This window comes from Schistocerca serialis, chromosome 3 (genome assembly GCF_023864345.2).
Source record: "Schistocerca serialis cubense isolate TAMUIC-IGC-003099 chromosome 3, iqSchSeri2.2, whole genome shotgun sequence".
Classification (NCBI taxonomy): Eukaryota; Metazoa; Arthropoda; class Insecta; order Orthoptera; family Acrididae; genus Schistocerca; species Schistocerca serialis.
Genome location: NC_064640.1, coordinates 853,169,966 through 853,191,790, shown reverse-complemented (window position 1 = coordinate 853,191,790; position 21,825 = coordinate 853,169,966). Strand labels below are relative to the sequence as shown.

The 21,825-nt window shown below is 37.9% G+C and overlaps 1 protein-coding gene across 1 annotated transcript in view; it reads left to right on the top strand.

Moving 5' to 3' along the window:
• Positions 1 to 21,825, top strand: part of LOC126471267 (unconventional myosin-Va-like) — a 179,787-nt gene that overhangs the window by 140,104 nt on the left and 17,858 nt on the right. Inside the window, exons 11-13 of the mRNA XM_050099386.1 lie at positions 1,939 to 2,196; positions 2,362 to 2,496; positions 19,789 to 19,911. Coding sequence (XP_049955343.1) covers positions 1,939 to 2,196; positions 2,362 to 2,496; positions 19,789 to 19,911 — 516 coding nt within the window. The remainder of the gene's footprint in view (positions 1 to 1,938; positions 2,197 to 2,361; positions 2,497 to 19,788; positions 19,912 to 21,825) is intronic.

Below are 21,825 nucleotides of genomic sequence, written 5' to 3'. Positions count from 1 at the left end.
GGGAGGGAGGAGGAGGAGGAGGAGGAGGAGGAGGATTGTTATTGAACTTCGCTATTTGAGCAAGTGTAGGTGGATTACCATTTACCATATGGGTACCCAACTTTACAGTGTTCAGACTGTGTGCTGCAGAATTTGCATTGTCAATAGTGGTAGTATCATGACTTGCCATTAGTAGGAATACTAGTACAGAGACAAAGTGCTGAAACGTAAGTATCAATGTGCATTACAGCTGCAGACAGACAATAAGGGTCTGGGCATGTGAGCAGAGCTTTACTCATAGAACTTTTTTTTATCAAAACAGCAGCACTAGTGTTGCTGCTCTTCACAAGTCTCATGCATTAAAGGTATATGAAGAGGTCCTCTTTCTACACCAGTGTTGAAGAATATGATTCAGAAGTCAGAACTAACTGACAATTTGGGAATTACTCCTGAAAAAGGCCAGTGGCCAGTTGTGTCACATGTTGTTGAAGAATGTACTGTTGCCATGGCTGAGAAAGCTGGACACAGTAACGATCTTCAAGCTGTGCCACAACTGCTGAACATTCCATTGTCCTTTGTTCAAAAAGTGCTGCAAACAATTGAGATGGTATCCAGGCTATCATGGATGCAGGAGGTCATAACATTGAGCAATATTTGTAACTTGGAATGTCAACATGGCAATTTATGTGTTGAAATTTCTCCCTACTCACTCTATATGTGACTTATTATAATTTATGCTCTGTATTTTATGCATGCCCAAGCCATAGAACAGATTTCTGTTAACTATTTTGTGTCTGTCTAAATTTTTCATGTGCAAAATCCAGATCTATCTTAACTTTCTGAGAATCTTTCTTAAATACCACCTAATGTTCTCCCATTGTGTTTAATAGTGCAATAATTCTTCATCTGAGAGTATTATATAACAATTCCCACCTAACTGATTACCTCATGAGGCTATGCCTGGAAAGTGATTTCATTACATTTCAAGTGTAACCTTCATATGCTCCTTGCAAGACTCATGAGAATTAGTCTGCACTGAAATTTAATCTCCTCCTTAACCTCAGCTTCTTAGTGTGTCATTGCATAGGATAGCTTTTGAATTGGAACACAACTTATTGATGCAGATTAAATACTGAATAAGACGTAGATACTGTACTCAAAGTATGAAGAAACAAGCTAATTTTATACAGTGTTATCATGGAAATGTGACTCTACTAAGAACCATGCACAGACTGCACAGTTCAGTGTCAAATTTTTGAGTAGTTGGAGCTAGGTTCATTTGGCAAAACTCGAAAATTTTCATGAAGGTGATAGGCACTTGATTTACTTATTGTATTTATGAAATATTCAAAATAATACCCAAGTTCTAGCTCAAATTAGATCACACCTACTGAATATTGTACCCTTATAGTGTGTAACTACTACACGGCTACATGATAACAAAGTGCAGACTGATTCTGGGATTACTGTCCAAATGGTGTAGCATGTAATACCCCGAGATGATATGCACACCATAGTATGAGATGCAACAGAGGTGCACAGAGGTGAAGAAACAATGTTGATCAGGTCTGTTTAAAGTTTTGTGGATTTTGTAAATTTCTTCAGTTTTGAAGACATGGTTTATAGTCTTTGTATTCTCTTTGGTTTTCTTATGTAAGTGCTGAGAAACATTACAGACTCAATGATACGCTTCCTTTGTTAATTAATTAATTAATTAATTCTTAAATCATTGCATGGAGAACATAAAGTAGGGATTTTTTTCTGTTGGCTATATAGAGGATTGAATATCTGCATTAAAAGATTGAAATAAGAACATGTTTTAGTCCTATTTTGAGTTTTCCTTAACAGATTGTTTTGGTCTTATTTCATCTATGAACGTAGCAGTTTTATGAATTCATCTACAAGGTATATAATAACGGTCCCCAAAATAATGCCTATCATTCACATGCCATTATTCAGAGTCTTGCTGGGCACATACAAGAAAAGATACAGCCACTGGTGGTGCCAGCTATTCTTGAACATGAAGAAATAAGTGGCTTGACAAGTCAGATAGCTAGTGGAAAGAGAGGAAGAGCTGTGTTGTCATCATGGGATTCTGAGCCATTTTTGGGTGTACAGAAGTCATTGGATGCACTCTTGCAGGAACTAAATTATATCTATAAAATTATGGGGAACCATGGTGTTGACCCAGAACTTACTGTCCAGATATTTCGGCAGGTGAGATGACCAATTTTCTAACAGTAAGGCATGATCCTAGACTATAAGGAAACTGCTGTATTTTGTAAATACTGAAGTCTCTAGTAGATTGCAAACCAGAAATAAAAGAAAATACCCATGACAATGTTACCATTTTAAGTGAAGTTGTGTGTTTTAATTTTGCAGGTATTCTACTTCATCTGTGCCATTTCAATGAATAACCTACTGCTCCGAAAGGATTTGTGTCATTGGAGTAAAGGAATGCAGATAAGATATAATCTATCACATCCTGAACAGTGGTGTCGTGACATTAGACTACAGGTACATGTAGTGTTGTCAGTAGTCCATTTTTTTTTTCCTCCCCCCTGCAAAGAACAACATTAATGAAACGTGGAGTATTCATATGTTTTGGCTTATGGAATCACTTTTGTATTGTCAAATCGACAACAATAAGGATTTAGGGAAATCAATGCAGACCCTTTAATCTCATTATGTTGTGGGAAAAATAATGTTGTTTTAGACTATTATGTAACTAAAAATTAAATTTGGTCTGATTAGGTCACTTACTTGGGGTATTATACAGTGTTTTGCCTTGGGACACCCTCTTTTACTGTTACTCAACAATGACGTGTCATCAAGTGTAGCAGATGACTCCAAAGTAACTTGCAGATAACATAAGGAATAGACTGTCATCTGGAACCGCATAATGTAGCCCCACAAATAACATATCAGAGGGAAATCTGTTGATGTGTCACATATAAGAGTGTAACTCTGTTACAATAAAAATGTACTATAAGTAATTTCTATTGAATAATTCCTTTTGGATTGGTGTTATTACAGCCATCAATAATCTCCTAATCATGTAGGTGGTACGTCAGACTTCTAGGACTGAAGGCAAGTGTGGCAACTCTTGTGGAAGGCATGTACATTTCATCTGCAAATGGTGAATGTAGATAACACGCTTTACAATAATAATACCAATATCTACAGTCAGCACCTGTGGTATGCTTTAACTACTTTACTTTGAATTGTATTTAATTCCTTGATGTCATATGGGATAATATTGTGAGGTATCTCAGCACAGGTGCATAGGATACCTTCTACTCTAAAAACATGACAGATACACTTACATTAAACTAACTTCATGATTGATGTTTCATTGTATGGAGCATTAGATCTGTATTGAAATAATTTACAGAAGAACCTCCCATCTCCATAGTGAACTGGATTTTATTGTACAAGGTGTACAACTTTGCTTCCGCCATTTTTCCCCAACATTTGAGGCTTTAATGAAACAAATGGTTACACGTGTTTCATTCAAAGTATTTTCCATTGCTGGCCACTACTTTCTCCCATCTTTCAGGCAGTGTATGAATCCTGCATCAAAAACATAGTTTAACTTTTGAAGCAATCCATGAATCGATCCAGTTTGTGGCTTCTTCATGAGATCGTAAGTGTTGGTCAGCCAGGCCACTCAAATGCACCTAATTGCATTCAATAGCAAGCATCTGTGATTGTTTCACGTGGTTTTAACACCTCATAGTACACGATGCCAAGCTGGTCCCACCAAATGCAAAGCATTATCTTGGAGCCACAAATATTCGGTTTGGCCATCAATGTGGAAGCATGGCCAGGATATCCCCATGATTTTTTGCATTTAGGGTTATCGTAATGAACCCATTTTTCGTCCCTGGTCACAAAATGATGCAGAAATCCCTTCTGTTTTTGCCTTTAAAGCAACTGTTCACAAACCCACAAATGCCATTAAACGTCTCTTGGTTTCAGCTCACATGGGACCCAACTTCCTTCTTTCTGAATCATGCCCATAGCCTTGAGAAGTTTTTAAATTGCTAGATGTGTCACTCCCACTAATTGTGCCAATTCTTCTTGAGTTTGACACGAGTCTTTACTCAGCAATGTCTCCAATTCTGCATCTTCAAAAACATTCTCTCTTCCACCATGCCAGTCAACGACATTAAAATCACTGTTCTTGATGCATTGAAACCACTCAAGACACATTCTTTCACTAATAGCATCCTTACCATTCATACTTGAGAGCATTCAATGAGACTCAACCACTGTTTTCTTCATATTGAAACAAAACAGGAACATCTCCCACAAATCATGAGAATTAGGCTCATAAAATGACATTTTCAATCAAGTACAACTTCATGATGCAGACAAAAATTGACTAATGTTTGACTGAGGTTATGTTGACTGAGGTCCAAGCTAACTGCCTGATGTCTGCGATCTGTTTGTTTCGACTGCTACTTACTATTGTCGCCACCTATTGGCAAACAGTGTAAGCAAAGTTGTACACCTTGTATTGTGACTTTAAATGTTGTAGGAATGCATTTATCTAGTGATACCATTCCATAAACACTTCACATTGCCAACATACCTGATCCAGTATTTAATTTTTCAGCTCATTGTTGCTTTCACAGGAAGAGCACTTGTTCAATTTGTTTGTAAAACACCATGTAGTTAGGACTAATAAAAGAAATCCATAGCTATGTCATTAGATGGTCTGTAGTAAGTGTTCTCAAACAGAAAATAATTCTGTTTTGCATATGTTTCACTGGTAATTGTTGATGTGTAGCACTATGGAATTCAGCTTAGGTATGTGTAAAAGGTATCTCGATATGTTTTTGCGCTCATCAGTGGGAGTATTTGTATACAAGCTAGTGATGTTAAACAAAACTACCCTACCTGACAAAGAAAGTGAACCTGCAATAAGGGGAAAAAAATAAACTTCACAGTTTGAGAAGTTACGTGATGTTACAGCAGTGGTTACAAAACTGAATCAAATTTACAAAGAGGTTTATAGTAGAAGTCCACTTATCAGTATGATGTTGCACCCCTCTGAGATGGATGTATGCACTTCTTTGGTTGAAAAAGGTGTCATAAGGAGTATGTGACCTCTCCTGAGACAAGTTGGCCCACAACTTTTGTAACTAGTCCTTAATATACTGCATGCCAGCATGGGATGTTAGTTGAGATCCAAGCTGATTCCACACATGTTCCGTCAGGGGCAGTTCTGGGGATTTTGTTGGCCACCGGCAAACCTCAACATCATGCAGACAGTTCATAGATACACATCATGTGTGAATGACCATTATCCTGTTGAAAAATGGTACCATAATCTTCTTGCATGAGAGGTAACACACAGAATGCCTGTGGTGTACCATTGTCTTTCAGAGTTTTCTGCGTCAATATAACCTGTTACCTGGAGTTACACCCAATGGCTTTACACCCCGTAATGCCAGGAGTAACACCTTGTGCCTCTAAAAAACCATGAAAGAATGGGACCTCTCCCAGACTGGCATTGTACTCACCAATGATGGTTATCCAGGGTAGTACAAACTTCAGTTCATCAACAAAGGCAATGTGACATCATTAATTAGCAATTTATTCTTCCTGGCCGTACCATGACTCCAAAAAAAAAAAAGTCTGTATTGTGGTTTTAATGACCACCTCATGGGATGGTAATTCTCTGGTGAAACTGCTGCTGGTTTCTGACCAAAGGTATGGAATGACACAGAATGTAGCAAGAGTTCATTATTTGTTCTCAGAAGGCAGATGTAAGTCAGAAGGGGTTACAGTGTTGTTAGTACAAACTATGACAGTCCCTCTATGTGGTGGTTAGGTGCGGCTCACTGAAACATTAACAATAAGTATATGAGCCCTCACACTCCCATACAGTCAAACAGTCACTATCACATACAAATGCCATCAGATCTGGGTATTGCACAATCTGATGAGGCAGCCAATTGAAGACCCACAATGAGGCTCCTTTCAAACACTGTCAGGTGCTGATAACACTGTCTAAAAAGAGTATGTGGCACCTCCACGTTCTTCACAGTGATCATTCAACATCTTACACTGTCCATGCTCCTTATATATCCTACCAGGCTTGGTAACAACAATTAACTCAAACAACAGTAATGGACTACCTGCAACTCTAATCATTACTTACTCAACAATCGTGCATATGTATATGAAAGTAAATTGATATCTGACCATGGCTATTAAGTGACTTTTTGTCAGGCAGTGTAGTTAAAGCCAATATTGTTTGAATTTTAGCTACAAGAGCTGAGGAATTTCTGATGCCAATTATTAGATTAAGTTTTGTTTTCTTGTTGTGATGTAATATAGTTTCTTCCATAGTAATCAACAAGAAGCAGAGAAACTGGACACTACTGGCTGTCATACATATGTAACATAGGTAAACCAAAACATCTAGGAGCCATTGGAGTCATATTTACAAGTGTCCAGCTGCTGGTTTCTGAACCGAAATTTTCACATGATTTTATTGTGTTTTGTTCCTCTTGGTTGTTAGAAGCTGCAGTTGGATCTTCATACAGATTGTGAAATTTAGAATTATTTAGGCATTTTTATTTTTTGACTTTGTTAGTGATAACATCGCTGGACACAAGTTTCCTCTTGAACTTGATAATTGTATTAATTTTACCACACAAAATAGCGTCACTATTGGAAGCAGCACTTTTTAATTGTGATCTGGCAAATGTTTCATAGAAGGATCTCCCATTAACACAATTAAAGGTCTATTTATCACTTACAGAAAAACAGCTACTTCTACTGTGACCTGTGCAGGATGGTACCATCCAGTCACAAGTAAGCAGCTTTCAGTTCCTTTGGTGTGTCACCTCTCACTGGTTCCATTATCCAAATCTGATTTTCAAACAATATCCATAACTTAATCATTATTTTAAATTGAAGACACAATGAAATATTGAGAGCAGATCAGTGTGTGTTCAAAATCAACTGCAAACATATTGGAATAGTATAAGTGGTCAGTCAAGCAGAACTGTGGCATTTAGGTTGTCAGAACACCAGAGAAGATGGACACTATGGAAGATGGGTTCAACCTTGCACAACATCTCTTAAAAGAAAATAATGCATTAAGATGTGTGCTGCAACATTTTACATGACTTTAATAAAAAAGGTAAATGGATAGTTTAAATCAATAAACGTATGATATAGAATACCAACTTAGTTTTGAATGACAAAACAGTTTTCATTCTAATTTCAAATTAAGGTTCATTTATGCAGATGTTAGATTAGAACATTAAAATCAATTTCATCATTATTTTTTGTCAAATATAACAGTTACCATACAATGACACTCTGTCTCATCATTTTATATATCTTCATATGTGTTTCAATAATATTGTGTAGATGCCATATCATTCTATCTACAGTTGTGATGATTGGCTGTCACCTGTCTGTTGTGCTGCCACAAGGAACAAAGTTAGTTTATCCACATACAAGTAAACAGCAAACACACAAATGGTACAATAAACAGTAGAACATAATCTGAGGATGAGCACCTGCTGTGCTGTCCTTATATGGAGTAGATCTCCAGCAGATGCACCATGTGCCATACCATGTGCCCAAGTTACGGGCAGCCTCTGGTGGCCATCTGGCACAGATGCCATTGGCAGAGTATGAGTGTAGTGCACTGGTAACCTGGTAACATGGATCATATCCATATGTACAGGATTATAGCACCCCTCCCCCTTACCAAAAGGGCACTCGTCTGATGATGGAATTGGGGCATATGATGACACAACCATGACCTATGTGGTGGGCAACGGAGATGCTGGTGGATGTCGGAGGAGATTCTGGCATGGAACTGGTGAGTAAAGGTGGAAGTGACACGGCCCCTGATATGTGCAGTGGCCACCTCTTGCAAAGTGCCATAAGTGAGGGCCAGTGAGAATGGTGTTGGTAGCATCTAGACATCTGGGTCCTCAGAGTGGCAGAACTGCACCAATGTTGAAGTCACTAACCACCTAGGCCAGGAAGAGAGCTTTACCACCTGATGGGTTGCACACTGAGAGCAGGCCGTGACAAGACACACAATGTCTTCGTCAATGCCAGGCCAGAAGATGTGTCGATGGGTCAGTGACTTGGTATAATAGAGCCCTCCACTTTCCCAGCTGTAGGAACTGAAGCACACTATACTCTACCGCTATTGGAATCACAACCCTGGATGACAGCCCATCATTTGCTAAGACAAAACCACCATTACACACTGGAAGGTGGTGACAAAGGACAGAATAGCTACATAAAAAATCAGAAGTCCTGCCCAAAGACCTGTCTGGCAAACCAAGTTGAACAACTTGGTGCAAAGTCAGGTTGACAGCAACAGCAGCTGCAATCCAGAAGCCTGCAATAGGAAACCCTTCCACTATACGTTCTGCCTCAACATCTACATGAAAACAAAGGCACTCTTCCTGATCAAAAGTAGGGTATGGCCCTGTCAGAATCAGGGACAGTGCATTGACATTGACATGTTGTGAAGTAGGCCAAAAATGTATTTCATAGTTGTAGTGAGACAGAAACAAGGCCCCACACTGGAGGCAATCTGCTGCTTTGTCAAAGTACAAAGCAGAAGGACTAAACAACAGAACCATGGGCTTGTGGTAAGAAATGAGGTGGAACTTAGATCCATACAAGAATACATCAAACTTTTTGAGGGTATAGATGATAGCAATGCCTCCTCCTCAACTAGGCAGTAGTGCTGCTGAGTGGAATTGAGCATTTTTGACATGTCAACTATCAGACATTAAGAACCATCCTCACGACCATCAGGCCATACTTAGAGGAGCCTGTAGCCAAGACCATTTGGTGGCCAGGATGCCAGGAGAAGAATGCAGCATACATTTCAGAAGCATTAATGCATGCTGCCAGGCCGATGTTCAGTGAAAAGAAATGTCCTTGTGGTGAAATTTGTGGAGAGGATGGTCTGCTGTGGGCACAGCCAGAATGAATTTATGGTAGTAAGCAATTTTCTCTAAAAGCAGTTGGGTGTTCTTTGACATTGGAAGGGTGAGGCAAAAAGCCGTGACAGCAACATGATGACATGAAGGCTTTACAACAGGGCCAGCCACATTGTGCCAAACTTCACACATGCAACGGGTGTGGACTGCGGGCAGGACAAGGCCCAGCCTGTCACTTGGCTTTGCTCAGTCCTCCTTGGACCTACAGGGAATGTTGTGACATTTCATTTACTAGTGTGGTGCAGCATTTTTCAGTTGGCACAGCTTTCTGAGTTTGGCAGAATTGCACTGTCAGTGCTGTTTAACCTTTGCTGTTTGTTGATGGTATGGAAGGATGTTCAAAGGTCCACTGGTTGTTTTACAAAAAAGAGGCAGTCTAGCAATCTATCACTGCAATCCTTTAAAGTGAATAGGAATGACAGAAGAGAGGGATGAGAATTCTCAGTTCACATAAGTGACAGGTACTGTATATTTGCTATGAAATGAAATTACAATACTATGCAACAAGAATTTGAAGGTTTAGTTGACAATGAAAGAGCAAAAAACTGTGATGATACATATGGGATTCATTGTTCTGTAAGTCAAATTGCATGTTATGATACATTTGCAGGCCTGGAGTGCCTGAAGAAATTGATGGTATGACCAGTAAAATTTCTGAAGTCACACACATTGTTCCATTGTCAGTTGCAATAGATAGAACTGAACAAAAGGTGCAGAGATTTCATATATTACTGAAAGTACATTCATTAAGTAAAGGCACATGCCTGGAATGATTTCTTGACTTAAAAGTCACTGTTGTTGAATTTATGAAGGAAAAAGGAGAGCCGGAATGAAAATTTGAACATCCACAATGGAGTACAGACTTTGCATTTGAAGTAGACTTGACTGCACACTATCCACACTTCTTTCTTATTTTATGTGGATGCATTTGAAAAGAAAATCACGTTGTAGAACGGATACATTCAGGCAAAGACAGTCCAGTTCCATAAGCTGACTAGCATTGAAGAAAATACAAGGCTTGAGGAATCAATTGTGGCCTTGCAAGAATTACAAGGATAGTTTTATAAAGATTTTGAGGACACTGTCAATTGTACATCTATTTCTTAGACCCTTTGTTTCAGTTGAAAGTGCCCCTAATCTTATACAGATGCGATTGATTGAACTGCCTTGTAATTCTAGTTTTCATTAAAAATCTTTCTGCATTAAAACTGTCCAGAATGTCTATGTTTCACCAGGTAGAGTTTCAAAGTCATCATAATGAGATTACAAAAGTGTTACAATGTTTCAATCATCATATTTGTGTGAAAAACATTTTTTTTTACTATGAAACGAAATAAGTCACAATTATGTGGCAACTTGAGTGCAAAACTGTGAAATTGTCTGCATCTGTCCATATACCAACAGTTGCTACCAGATAAAAATTATTTCTTCAATGAGCCAAAAATAATTAAATAATACCAAAAATTTGTTTTTTTGTTAGCTATGTTTTTGGTAAATGTGAAATATAAAACCACGTAGTATGCAGTGTGCTTGTACTGCCATTTAAATAAGGTGTGTTCCATTTTCCCCTCTTCTCCCACCTTGCACTGAGACAGTGTATCATGGCAATAGCAGAAACATGAAGGGAGGCTGAGCACTTTGGCCCTTGTGTCTGGGCATGGCCTGGGAGCTGAAATCTTGATCAACCCTGCTTTATGTTATTCTGAGAGAACTCAAACCCCAAATACACAATTGATGGCTGCAGTATGTAAGGCCATGACCAAGTAGCATAAGTTGCATAAATGCTCTTCCTTGGATACACCCACCGTGACAATATCATCAGGATGGTTGATGCATGCCAGAACAGACATCATCAATTGTTCCAAAAATGCTGAAAAAAATCACAGGCGTGCCAGCCACACCAAATGGTAGGCACTGATTTTGTTATATCCCTAAGGGCGTCCCAGTCACAGGGAGCCTTTTTGGATCCTCATCCAATGCAACCTGTAAATAGGTTTCAGATAATTCGGTTTTAGCAAATAACTAGCCTCCTATAAGTCTGACCAACAACTCATCCTGATGGGGCAAAGGGTGAGTGTCAATAATAGTGTGAGTGTTATTGGAAACTTTATAGTCACTGCAGAGGCGCTACTCACCATTTGATTTTTTAGCAGACAGTTAGGGTAGGCCACATATTTTTTGTAATAGGCTGTAAGACCCCAAAATCATCAGCCTATACAATTCCAATTTCATTTGTTTGTTCGAAGCTGCAGGAATAGGGCACGCATGTAAAAATGTGGCTGCACAGTAGGTTTCAAGGTAATGTGGGCTGTAAAATTAGTGGCACAACCTAAAACATAAAAAAATGTGAACTCAGAATCTGCGAATCTAACTGCTGCTAAAGGGACCTCATCAGAAGCGAGGTGCACTGCATCTGCAATAAAAAACCAGTAACATGGAAAGCATCCAGACCAAATAAATTGTTGGCACCAGCATCATCCACTACCAGAAGAGTTAAGGAATGAACCACAGATTTATACACAGTCAAGCTGTAAATTGCCCCAGAGCTGGAATACGTTGTTCAGTTGTAACTCGCCAGATGTTAAGTACACAGACACGATGCCAAACATACCAAATTAACATAGGTTCACAAGTTCAGCAATGTCAGAGCTGCATATGTGTGTCCACTTGTTGCCTGAACTCTTTGTCTATTACTCACACTTCAATAAACAGTTTGTTAAAAGTCATAAGCATTGGAGATACACAATTAACACCTGCAAAAAGGGCTTGGAATGACGCATGCAAAATATTATATATAGTGCACGCAGCTTCTGCACCCTCATCGACAGTGACAAATGACAACCAACCACCTCGCCCATCTTTCCCACACTGTCTCATGTAGCATGTCAAGGCTATGTGCCCTAGGCACTGGGTAACTTGCCACCTACATCTACATGGTTACTATGCAATTCACACTTAAGTGCCTGGCAGAGGGTTCATCGAATCATTTTCATATTACTTTTCTACCATTCCACTCTCAAATGGCGCGTGGGAAACAGGAACACCTAAATCTTTCTGTTCGAGCTCTGATTTCTCTTATTTTATTATGATGATCATTCCTCTCTACATAGGTGGTTGTCAACAAAATATTTTCGCATTCAGAAGAGAAAGTTGGTGATTGAACTTTCATAAATAGATCTTGCCATAAAGAAAACTGCCTTTGTTTCAGTGACTGCCACCCCAACTCACGTATCATGTCAGGTGACACTCTCACCCCTATTATGCAATAACATGAAACAAGCTGCCCTTTTCTGCACTTTTTTATTGTCCTCTATCAATGCCACGTGGTAAAGATCCCACACTGTACAGCAATATTCCAGCAGAAGATGAACAAGTGTAATGTAGGCTGTCTCTTTAGTTGGTTTGTCGCATCTTCTAAGTATTCTGCCAACAAAGCGCAGTCTTTGTTTCGCCTTCCCCAAAATATTATCTATGTGGTCTTTCCAATTTAAGTCACTCATACTTGTAATTCCTAGGTATTTAGTTGAATTGACAGCCTTTAGATTTGTGTGATTTATCATATACCTAAAGTTTATCGGATTTCTTTTAGTACCCATGTGGATGATCTCACACTTTTCTTTGTTTAGTGCCAACTGCCACTTTTTCCACCATACAGAAATTCTCTCTAGATCATTTTGTAATTGGAATTGATCGTCTGATGATTTTAATAGACAGTAAATTACAGAATCATCTGCAAACAATCTAAGGGTGCTGCTCAGATTATCACCTAGATAATTTATGTACATCACGAACAGCAGAGGGCCTCTGACACTACCTTGTGGAACACCAGATATAACTTCTGTTCTACTTGATGATTTACTGTCTATTACTATGAACTGTGACCTCTTTGAGAGGAAATCACAAATCCAGTCACACCACTGAGACAATACTCCATATGCACGCAATTTGATTACTAGTCACTTGTGAGGAACAGTATCAAAAGCCTTGTGGAATCTAGGAATATGGAATCGATCTGAGATCCCTTGTCAACAGCCCTCATTACTTCATGGGAATAAAGAGCTAGCTGCATTGCACAAAAAAGATAATTTCTGAATCTGTGTTGGTTATGTATCAATAAGTCATTTTCTTAAAGGTGATTCATAATGTTAGAGTACAGTATATGCTCCAAAATCCTACTGCAAATTGAGGTCAGTAGTATGGGTCTGTAGTTCAGTGGGTTACACCTATTTCCTTTCTTGAATATTGGTGTGACCTGTGCTTATTTCCAGTCTTTAGGAACAGACCTTTCATCAAGTGAGTGGTTGTATACAATTGCTAAGAAAAGAGCTATTGTGCCTGCATACTCTGAAAGGAATCTGATTGATATACTCCACCCTCCCCTCCTTCTTCCCCAAGAACTAACTGATGTCAAACAACCAGAAACAGAAGTTGCTGTGGTGACATCATACCAAGCCTCAGTCTAATCACCAACAGCATGAGATGCCTCAAAAGATTGACTAATATTCAACACTTCAGCCAAAAATAGATTATCAGACTGTAGTCTGTATTGATGCCCCTCCTTTCCGGAGCCAATCTAATGGTGGCAACACAGACCATAGAATCAGCATGTGAATCCTGACAAGCATCAGTAACAAACTGATATTTGCAACTGAGGCCGTAGGACTGATGGGGCTATTTATGTCAACAATAGAACTCAGCATGTGCTGCAATTACATGCATGCATTTTTGGTGATAACTGGAGAAATTACACACCTACACATTTCATAAAATGAAAGTGATGATGGTTCCTGGAGTGGGACAAGATGGAACAACAACTGGTAAATTTGAGGGGAAATCCAAGAAGTCAACAAAGCCTTAAGCATGATTGCACTGGTGACACCAAAAACAAAGTTGTGTTACCTAAGCCACTTCTCGTAAGCCAATTGTCTTTAGACCCAACACAATAATGGGGAAAGGGTAGTGGTTATGCTGACAACATAGAAGCCTACCTACACAGTCAGTGTGGCTGACAAATTTGTGGTAGCAACTGAAAGGGCCTCCTTTTCCTAAAGGAGAGATTTCAGCACTGCTTGCATGGACATGAGAACTGACAGAAAAACCAAATACACTGAGCATGATGAAGTGAACACCACACTCAACACCAATTGTGTCATAATATTAGACATAAACAATAGTGCGGCCCAAAGAACAATGTTTGTTTATTCATGTACAAGTAAACAGCAAACATAGAAATGGGCAGAATTTTGGGAGAACAGAAGAGGCTCTCTCCTGGAACTGCAGAGAATGCAGTAGGAACATTTTGATTGGAGAACAGGAAAGGAAAATCTATGCCCTTCAGACACAGTCGGAGGGAGCAAGGAAGGAATTCATAAGGATCAAGGGAGATAGGGGGAGGAGGGTGGGTGGGAAGTGGCAGCTGGTAGGAGGATAGGAAGAAAGAGAACATTATCTGACAGTTTTATCATCAACAGCAAAAACAGGCATCTACCACTACCAGAGTTACATGGAGAAGTGCCTCAGGTAGAATGAGGAGCAGGAAATATGCAGCACACTTCAACCATGGCCAAGAAGCCTAGGAATGTACAAAGTGTTAGGAAGAAGAAAGTGCTGCTGCTAGGTAGTAGCCATGGTTGAGTTGTAGGTCTTCAGTTAAAGGAAAGTTTAGGGGCAGCGTACCAGGCCACCAGTATATTCAAGCCAAATGCAGGGCTAAGTCATTTGATAGAGGACCTAGGGTCTTTATGTAAGGACTTCACAGAAGAGGACCATATAGTGATAGTGGGTGGGATGGGAAACAGTTTGGACAGGGATGGGGCATATGACATAGGTGGTGACACGGACAAGATAGCTTCCCTGACTCATGGCACCAACGTACACTTTGTTGAGCTGTTCCTGCTTCATGATCAACCACACCTTGATGGAGCTGTGAGGTGAATCAATGTGGGGTTAAGGATGGCTCTGAGGACAACCAACTTTGCTCATGTTTCTCTGCTGCCCATCGGGATTATCAACAGATAGGGTTTCACTAGGCATGGCCTGCACCTAAACGGGACTGGGAAGGGAAGATTGATACAGCTGATTCATGAAAGTATAGGGAGTGGATCTTGGGCCACACATGGTCAAATAACTGTTGTCATAGGTAGGAAAAGTAGGTCTTTTTTAGGATAAATCCAGACACCAGGTTCCCCTCATAGAGATTATCTCGAGCAGTTTAAAAAATACTGAAACAATCACTCACAAGACATATTTTAACACTTCAAACTTCACACGTACCAGATGTCGCAAAGAAAAATAAACCATTGGAAAGAGTAACATGGGGCATTTCACAGACTTAACAACCCTCCATCAAAACATGCAATCAATAAAAATTAAAATACAACTATTAGAAGTTGATTTCCAATCTTTGAACTGCACAGTAGTTTGTATTACTGAGCACTGGTGTAGAGACACAGAAATCGAATATGTAGTATTAACATTGTATGGAATGGCAACTATTTCAAGGGGTGGAGGATCATGTATTTATATTAGAAAAGGAATACAGTTCATATGAAGACATGACCTCAGTACAGTAAGTGAAGACAAACACTTTGAAATATCAGCTACTGAATTAACAGGGCTTGATATAACCAAGAAATTAATCCTTTTGTGTGAGTATAGATCTCCCAGTAGTAGTGTGGACATTTTTTTCAATAAATTAACAGAAGTTCTAGAAGTAGTCTGAAGTGCAAAGGTCAATGTAATTCTGTGTGGGGATATTAACATCAACAGTAATATCATAGATGAATCCAGCAGCACCTTCATAAACATCCTTCAGAGTTTTGGCATGTCCCTATTGGTCAATAGTGCAACAAGGGTTACTACAATGACTGCATCAGTAATTGACCCTGTGGCCACAAATATGGACAGGGAAAAATGTGATTTAGCTGTAAAAGATCTCAAACTATCAGACAATCTCTGTCAAATAGCAGTAGTAAAATCAGGCATCGAATCATTCCCTACACTCCAAGTCTACAAATGACATCTATCAGAAGGAAACCAATATGAATATGAAATTCTCTAAATTCTCCACATTGTTTGAATTTAACTTTGAAAAGGCATTTCCAAAAGTATGCATGTCTGTATGAACATCTCACAAAAACAGATGTATAACAGCAGGTATTAAGAAGTCCTCCCAAACACTTAAACAACTCAGTTCCAACAAAAAGATTTGCAATGATCCAGAATTCTTAAATTTCTATCACAGATACAAAAAGGTCCTACAAGAATGTGCTGATTTCTGCAGAAAAGTCATTTAATGATAAAATAATATATAATGCAGAGAAAAAAAGCAAAACAGTCTTGGATGTTATTAAAAAAGGAAATGAAGAGAGGCAAACAAATGCAGAATAACATACTGCGAAGGGAGTGGGATAAGGTAATAAATGATCCACAACACTTAGCAAACTATATAAATGAGCATTTTTCAAGTGTTGCCAACAAGTTACAGCAAAAATTCTCCAAAACAAATATAACACCTGCAAATAATGTTGCACTAAATACAATGATGTTACTTCCAACCACAGAGAATGAAGTTAATAAAACTGTTCAGTAACTAAAACATAAATTGTCAGCAGGCTTAAATAAAGTACCAGTGTTTGTACTGAAACAATGCATAGGGATTATACAAGGCCCCTTAACAAATATAATAAATGAATCCTTCACATCAGGGACATTTCCAGAGCAGTTAAAGCAGGCAAGAGTTGTACCTTTGCTTAAGAAATACAGTATAATGCAGAAGACACAGAAAATTACCAGCCCATTTCCCTGCTGTCAGCATTCTCAAAAATAATAGATGCAATTATGAAAGACAGATTAATGAATTACCTGAATGAATACAATCTTTTAAGCGAATCACAGTTTGGTTTACAAAGTGGCAAAAATACGAAGTCAGCAATAGTAGAATTCACAAAAGTTGTACTTGATGCTCTTGATAAAGATGAGTATGTCACAGGCATATTTTTGGATCTTTCTAAGGCGTTTGATACAGTCAACCACAAGGTTCTATTAAATAAATTAGAAGCATTAGGAATAAGAGGAGTAGCTAATGACTGGTTTCCATCATATGAAGCAGATAGGGCACAAAGAATAGAGAACACATACTTCAAATAGAACTAAACATTTAGTAAAACTCTTATCAGAACCAAAATACATTAATATAGTGGTTCCACATGGTAGCACATCAATGACTTTCCCACTTGTGTTACTCGTGGTGAAAAAATTGTCTTTTCTGATGACAGCAATATTATAGTCGTGGAGAAAACAAGAGAACTCCTTGCCAAGAAAGCAAATGAAACTCTCAAGGAAGTTTATGATTGGTCAATAAGCAATAAAGTGAAATTTAACATGAAGAAAACTAATGCCATGAATTTCAGTTTGAAGAGGAAAAATGACCATGTTAAATTAAATGTAGATTTTACCTCTATAGACTGTGTAATAAATGCAAAATTTTTAGGAATGACTATTGATTCTCAGTTGAAGTGGTGCGAACACACAAAGGTACTTACAAACAGAATGTCATCAGCCCTTAGAATCGTATCATCAGTGTGTAACATGCAGTGTCATTTAGTTACATATTATTCATATGTACACTCAATGATTAGCTATGGCATTCTTTTTTGGGGAACAAATGCACAAAATATGAACATAATTTTCAAACTTGTAAAGTTCTGTTCAGAATACTGGGGATTTTAACTGCTCCTTGTGAATTCATTTACCAGTCAATTGTACATATCAAAAATAACATTGGTAATTACTGCACAAACAGCTCTGTCCATGGCCATCCAACAAGAGATAGATAGACTCAACTTACATTTACCAAGAAGAAAAACATAAAACTCAGAACAGCACTTTCTACCAAGGAATAAAACTGTACAATAAATTACCAAAAGAGATTAAAGAAATTGCAGAAATACACTTCTTTAAAAAGACAGCTAAAAGTGCCTGTTATACAATATATTTTATACATTGAAGGATTACTTAGCTAAACAGAGTAGGGGTTTGATAAAAAAAGTTATACAAATAAATAAATAAATAAATAAATAAATGATGATGATGATGATGATAAAACATACAACATTCCACATAACACCTTCACTTAGTTTTTTTCCTTCTCTTTTCCTTTCTAGAAATACTTACCCCCAAGCAATGCATGGCACAATAGTAACGTCTCTTCCTCTTTCTGAGCTCAACATCTCACTCTTTATGGAGGAATGCTGATTCAGTTTTTCAGGATAGCAAATGGGAAGTTGCGGTACAGAAAATGGCCCATGTGCAGTGACTGATAGTGAGATATGACTGAACAGTGTGGCATTACATTATTTAACAAATTATTTGTTAAAAAAAGTATTCTATACCAGGAGTAAATCTAATGGTTGTCTCTAACTAGAAGTCTGGAAATGTGTGTGTCTACTAATTAGCTTATTTTAAATTGTTCTAAACTTGTAAATACTTTTACATGTCCAATATCTTATGTAATAAGAGATCTACGGATGAATAAATCTGCTGATGCTGCTGCTGCTGCTGCTGCTACTACTACTACTAATACTACTACTACAAATGGCAGTTATTATGACTTGAAACCTAAGTTGGTTAGCTCTTTGTGTGCTACTGTTCTCAGTATCCATGGAAAGTGGTTGAAGGGCAGTGAAAGTATGAGTAGGTGACATGTTGGACAGCTGCACCCCACCAAAGGACATGGAGATTGAAAGTTTGTCTGCTCTGTAACACAGATTAAGAAAGATCCAACAACAGAGTACAACACTGATGCAAGCACAAATGTTTCAGAGCACACCATGCTTTGCACATTGATATTTACTGGTCATTTTATGAATGTAACAATCTCTAATCTTCTTTATTATGTGTCATATCAATCTGGTATTAACAGTACTTAATGAGTCTTCATTTTACAGAGTCCCTCTAACAGGGATACCTGAAAAACAGTGATTATTTAATTCAGTATCCAGTAAAAATGTGTATCAAATATAATTATGAAAGGCCAGTATAGTGAGAAAAATATCAGTGGTACAGTAGCAATGTATGAATATCAGTTTTGTTTTGGCAGTTTATTGATATTTCTAATATATTGGTGGTCTATCACTGTCATCTGTAGCCATTCATTTCAGTGAGTAGGAATAACTGCACCAGCCATCCCAGTTTCCCATTTGTGACTGAGTTAAGTGATTTAATAATGCAGTGAAGTGGATCTGTGTACTCCTGCAGGGAATAGAGTTTTACAGGAGAAAAGCTATCATTTGTAGGAACCCCACTCTACATTTGTGTTGTAGAGTGCTCCCCTTTTTTGTGAATAATAATCAAAGATGTCCATGTGACACTAAAATCATTCGTCTGTGTTTGTTCGTGGAATTTCATACAGGACCAGTCCTAAATTTTCTACTCCTCACCACTGATTTCTTTTTTGACCCTTTCACATTATCACAAGTGTTCCTCCCTTTCCTGGCTGTACTATCAACAGAGCATTAAAATTTGAAAGGAAATGGGAATCTACATAGGTCTTTTTTACCAGTATTCCATTAGTTTTTACATAAAATGGTACTTTAGATGATCATCAGCAGAAGTCCACTTATGACACATAACTTGATTATATCAGTGCCCACATTTGGTAAACTGAAGAATTCAGATTTCTTTTGTGGATGTCTATTCAATTCTGCTGTTCAATACAGACCAAAACATAGTACTTGGTGTTCTCTTAATAATTTTAAATGCAGCAAAATTCAGTGTTTCAAATGGTTAATTATCACATTTGTTCCAGTATACTGATGTGCCAATTGCATTACAGCCCATAATTCAGGCTGCCCACTTGCTACAGGCACGTAAGCTGGATAAAGATGTTCAGCATGTATGCAATATGTGTGATAAACTTTCAATGTTGCAGGTATGTATTCAAAATTAACTGTATCATTGTTTCAAATTGGTGTCAGTTATAACTGATTTATTAAATTTTGTGCATGATTAGATTGCTCATAGTGATGGTTCTTACATAGTAATGCATCCACTCATGTTAAAGACTGGTTTATATACCATATGGGTTAGGAAGAAACATATTTATAAAGACTTGTGAGCTACAGTTGTTTTTTCATTAAAGTAATTAGCATTTCTTGGTGCTTCATATGTATATTATACAGCAACTGATGATGTAATTCTCTGCAGCTAGAACAGGTTGTTCCAACTTATGTGCTTGTAATAATTTGTGGATTGCTCCAACCAGTGTTGGTGTCAGTGAGGAATTGAATTAGCCTGCATAGCAGCACCTTGTAATCTGACAACTGTAAATGGTGCACATTATGTTATTGCCATAACAAATTTGGAGTGTTACATTAACTAAAAAATGCAGGAAACAAAGGAAATAAATAATATGGAATTCTATTAATAGTATGTAATATGTTCATTAGGCTTCTGAAGTTTGAGGTTTTTCCATATTAAGAGGAAATATTGAGAATCAAAGTGTTTGCAATGTTACTGTGGAAGATTCATTGTAACCTCATAAAGAAAACTCCCTTCTTTGCTTTTTACTCTTGCTATGGACAAAAAAGTGATAACATTAGTATATATATACCCAAACATGCACATGATCATGACCATATTTTTGTGTAGGTTGTGAAACATTTCTGCTGTAATGAAAAATCCCACTAGGACAAAGTCAGTGTGCTGTGGTATCTTTCTTTCATTGAAGTTAGAAATACAAGATTCACATATTTTAACTTTGGTAATGCTGACAGATCATGGAATGAAACCAGGAAAGGATTGTTGAATAATTTAATTTCCACTTCCAAAATATTGAGCTCCTGCAGTCCCTTTTTAAAGACGTGCTTAACTGGTTTATCTTGACTTGGTAATCAGTAAAACTAGTAATCTTAAAGAAGCCAGGTGACCCAAAAGTGTTAAATTGCAGTTTCTCATTTGTGTCTCAAACATAGCTTTTCCAAGAACACTCAGATTTTGTTTTGCACATCAACCATTTAATTCTCCATCCATTGCAGTAACATTTTAAATTGTTCAGATGTATTTTCATGTCTGCCAGGAATGCTAGCTCTGATAAACATTTTAAATCTTTCAGATATTACACTTCTTTCCCTATCACTTTGGCAAAAGGAAAAGCCTGCTCACAAATGTGAAAGTAATTAACAAGAAATTACCAATCAAGCTAACTGTGGTGTGGTTAGGTATGTCCTCATACTTTGCATCCATATCTTTCTCCTGCCATGGTTGCCATGTCCTAGTTCCAGCGAGTTGCAATTTGTTGGGAAGGGAAACTCCTTAAATTCTCTGCAACTCCTTTGGAGACAAATATTATGCATCTGCTACGAGACTTATTGCTACAATAAACTTTTTTTTTCAGATGTAAACCTCTTGATATTTTGCTTTTAAGTCTGTTAGATCTCTGAGTATTTTGCCCTCTATCTGCTCCTAATGCCCTGCGTGGGAGCATGTACAAGGGTGTGCTGAAAAATTATGCCTCCAATTTTTTTATACATAAATTCTTAATGCATTTTAAATAAAGCACATGTTATTAACATTCTACATCTTTATTCTTCATTTATATATATTTGCAGCCCTCTGCCATGAGAGGTCTCTGAATTGTAGCATGTAACATGGTGGTGAGTAATGTAACTATGTCAGTGGATTAGAAACAGCATGCTAAAATCAGATTCTGGGTTAGAAGAGTTTGTTCACACATGCTGCTCCTTTAGTATGACAAAGGTAGATCACAAATTAGCATTGTGACATCTGCAACAATCGTCCACCTTTGTTTCACTGTCATCGATCATCCTCCATACAATTCCAACTT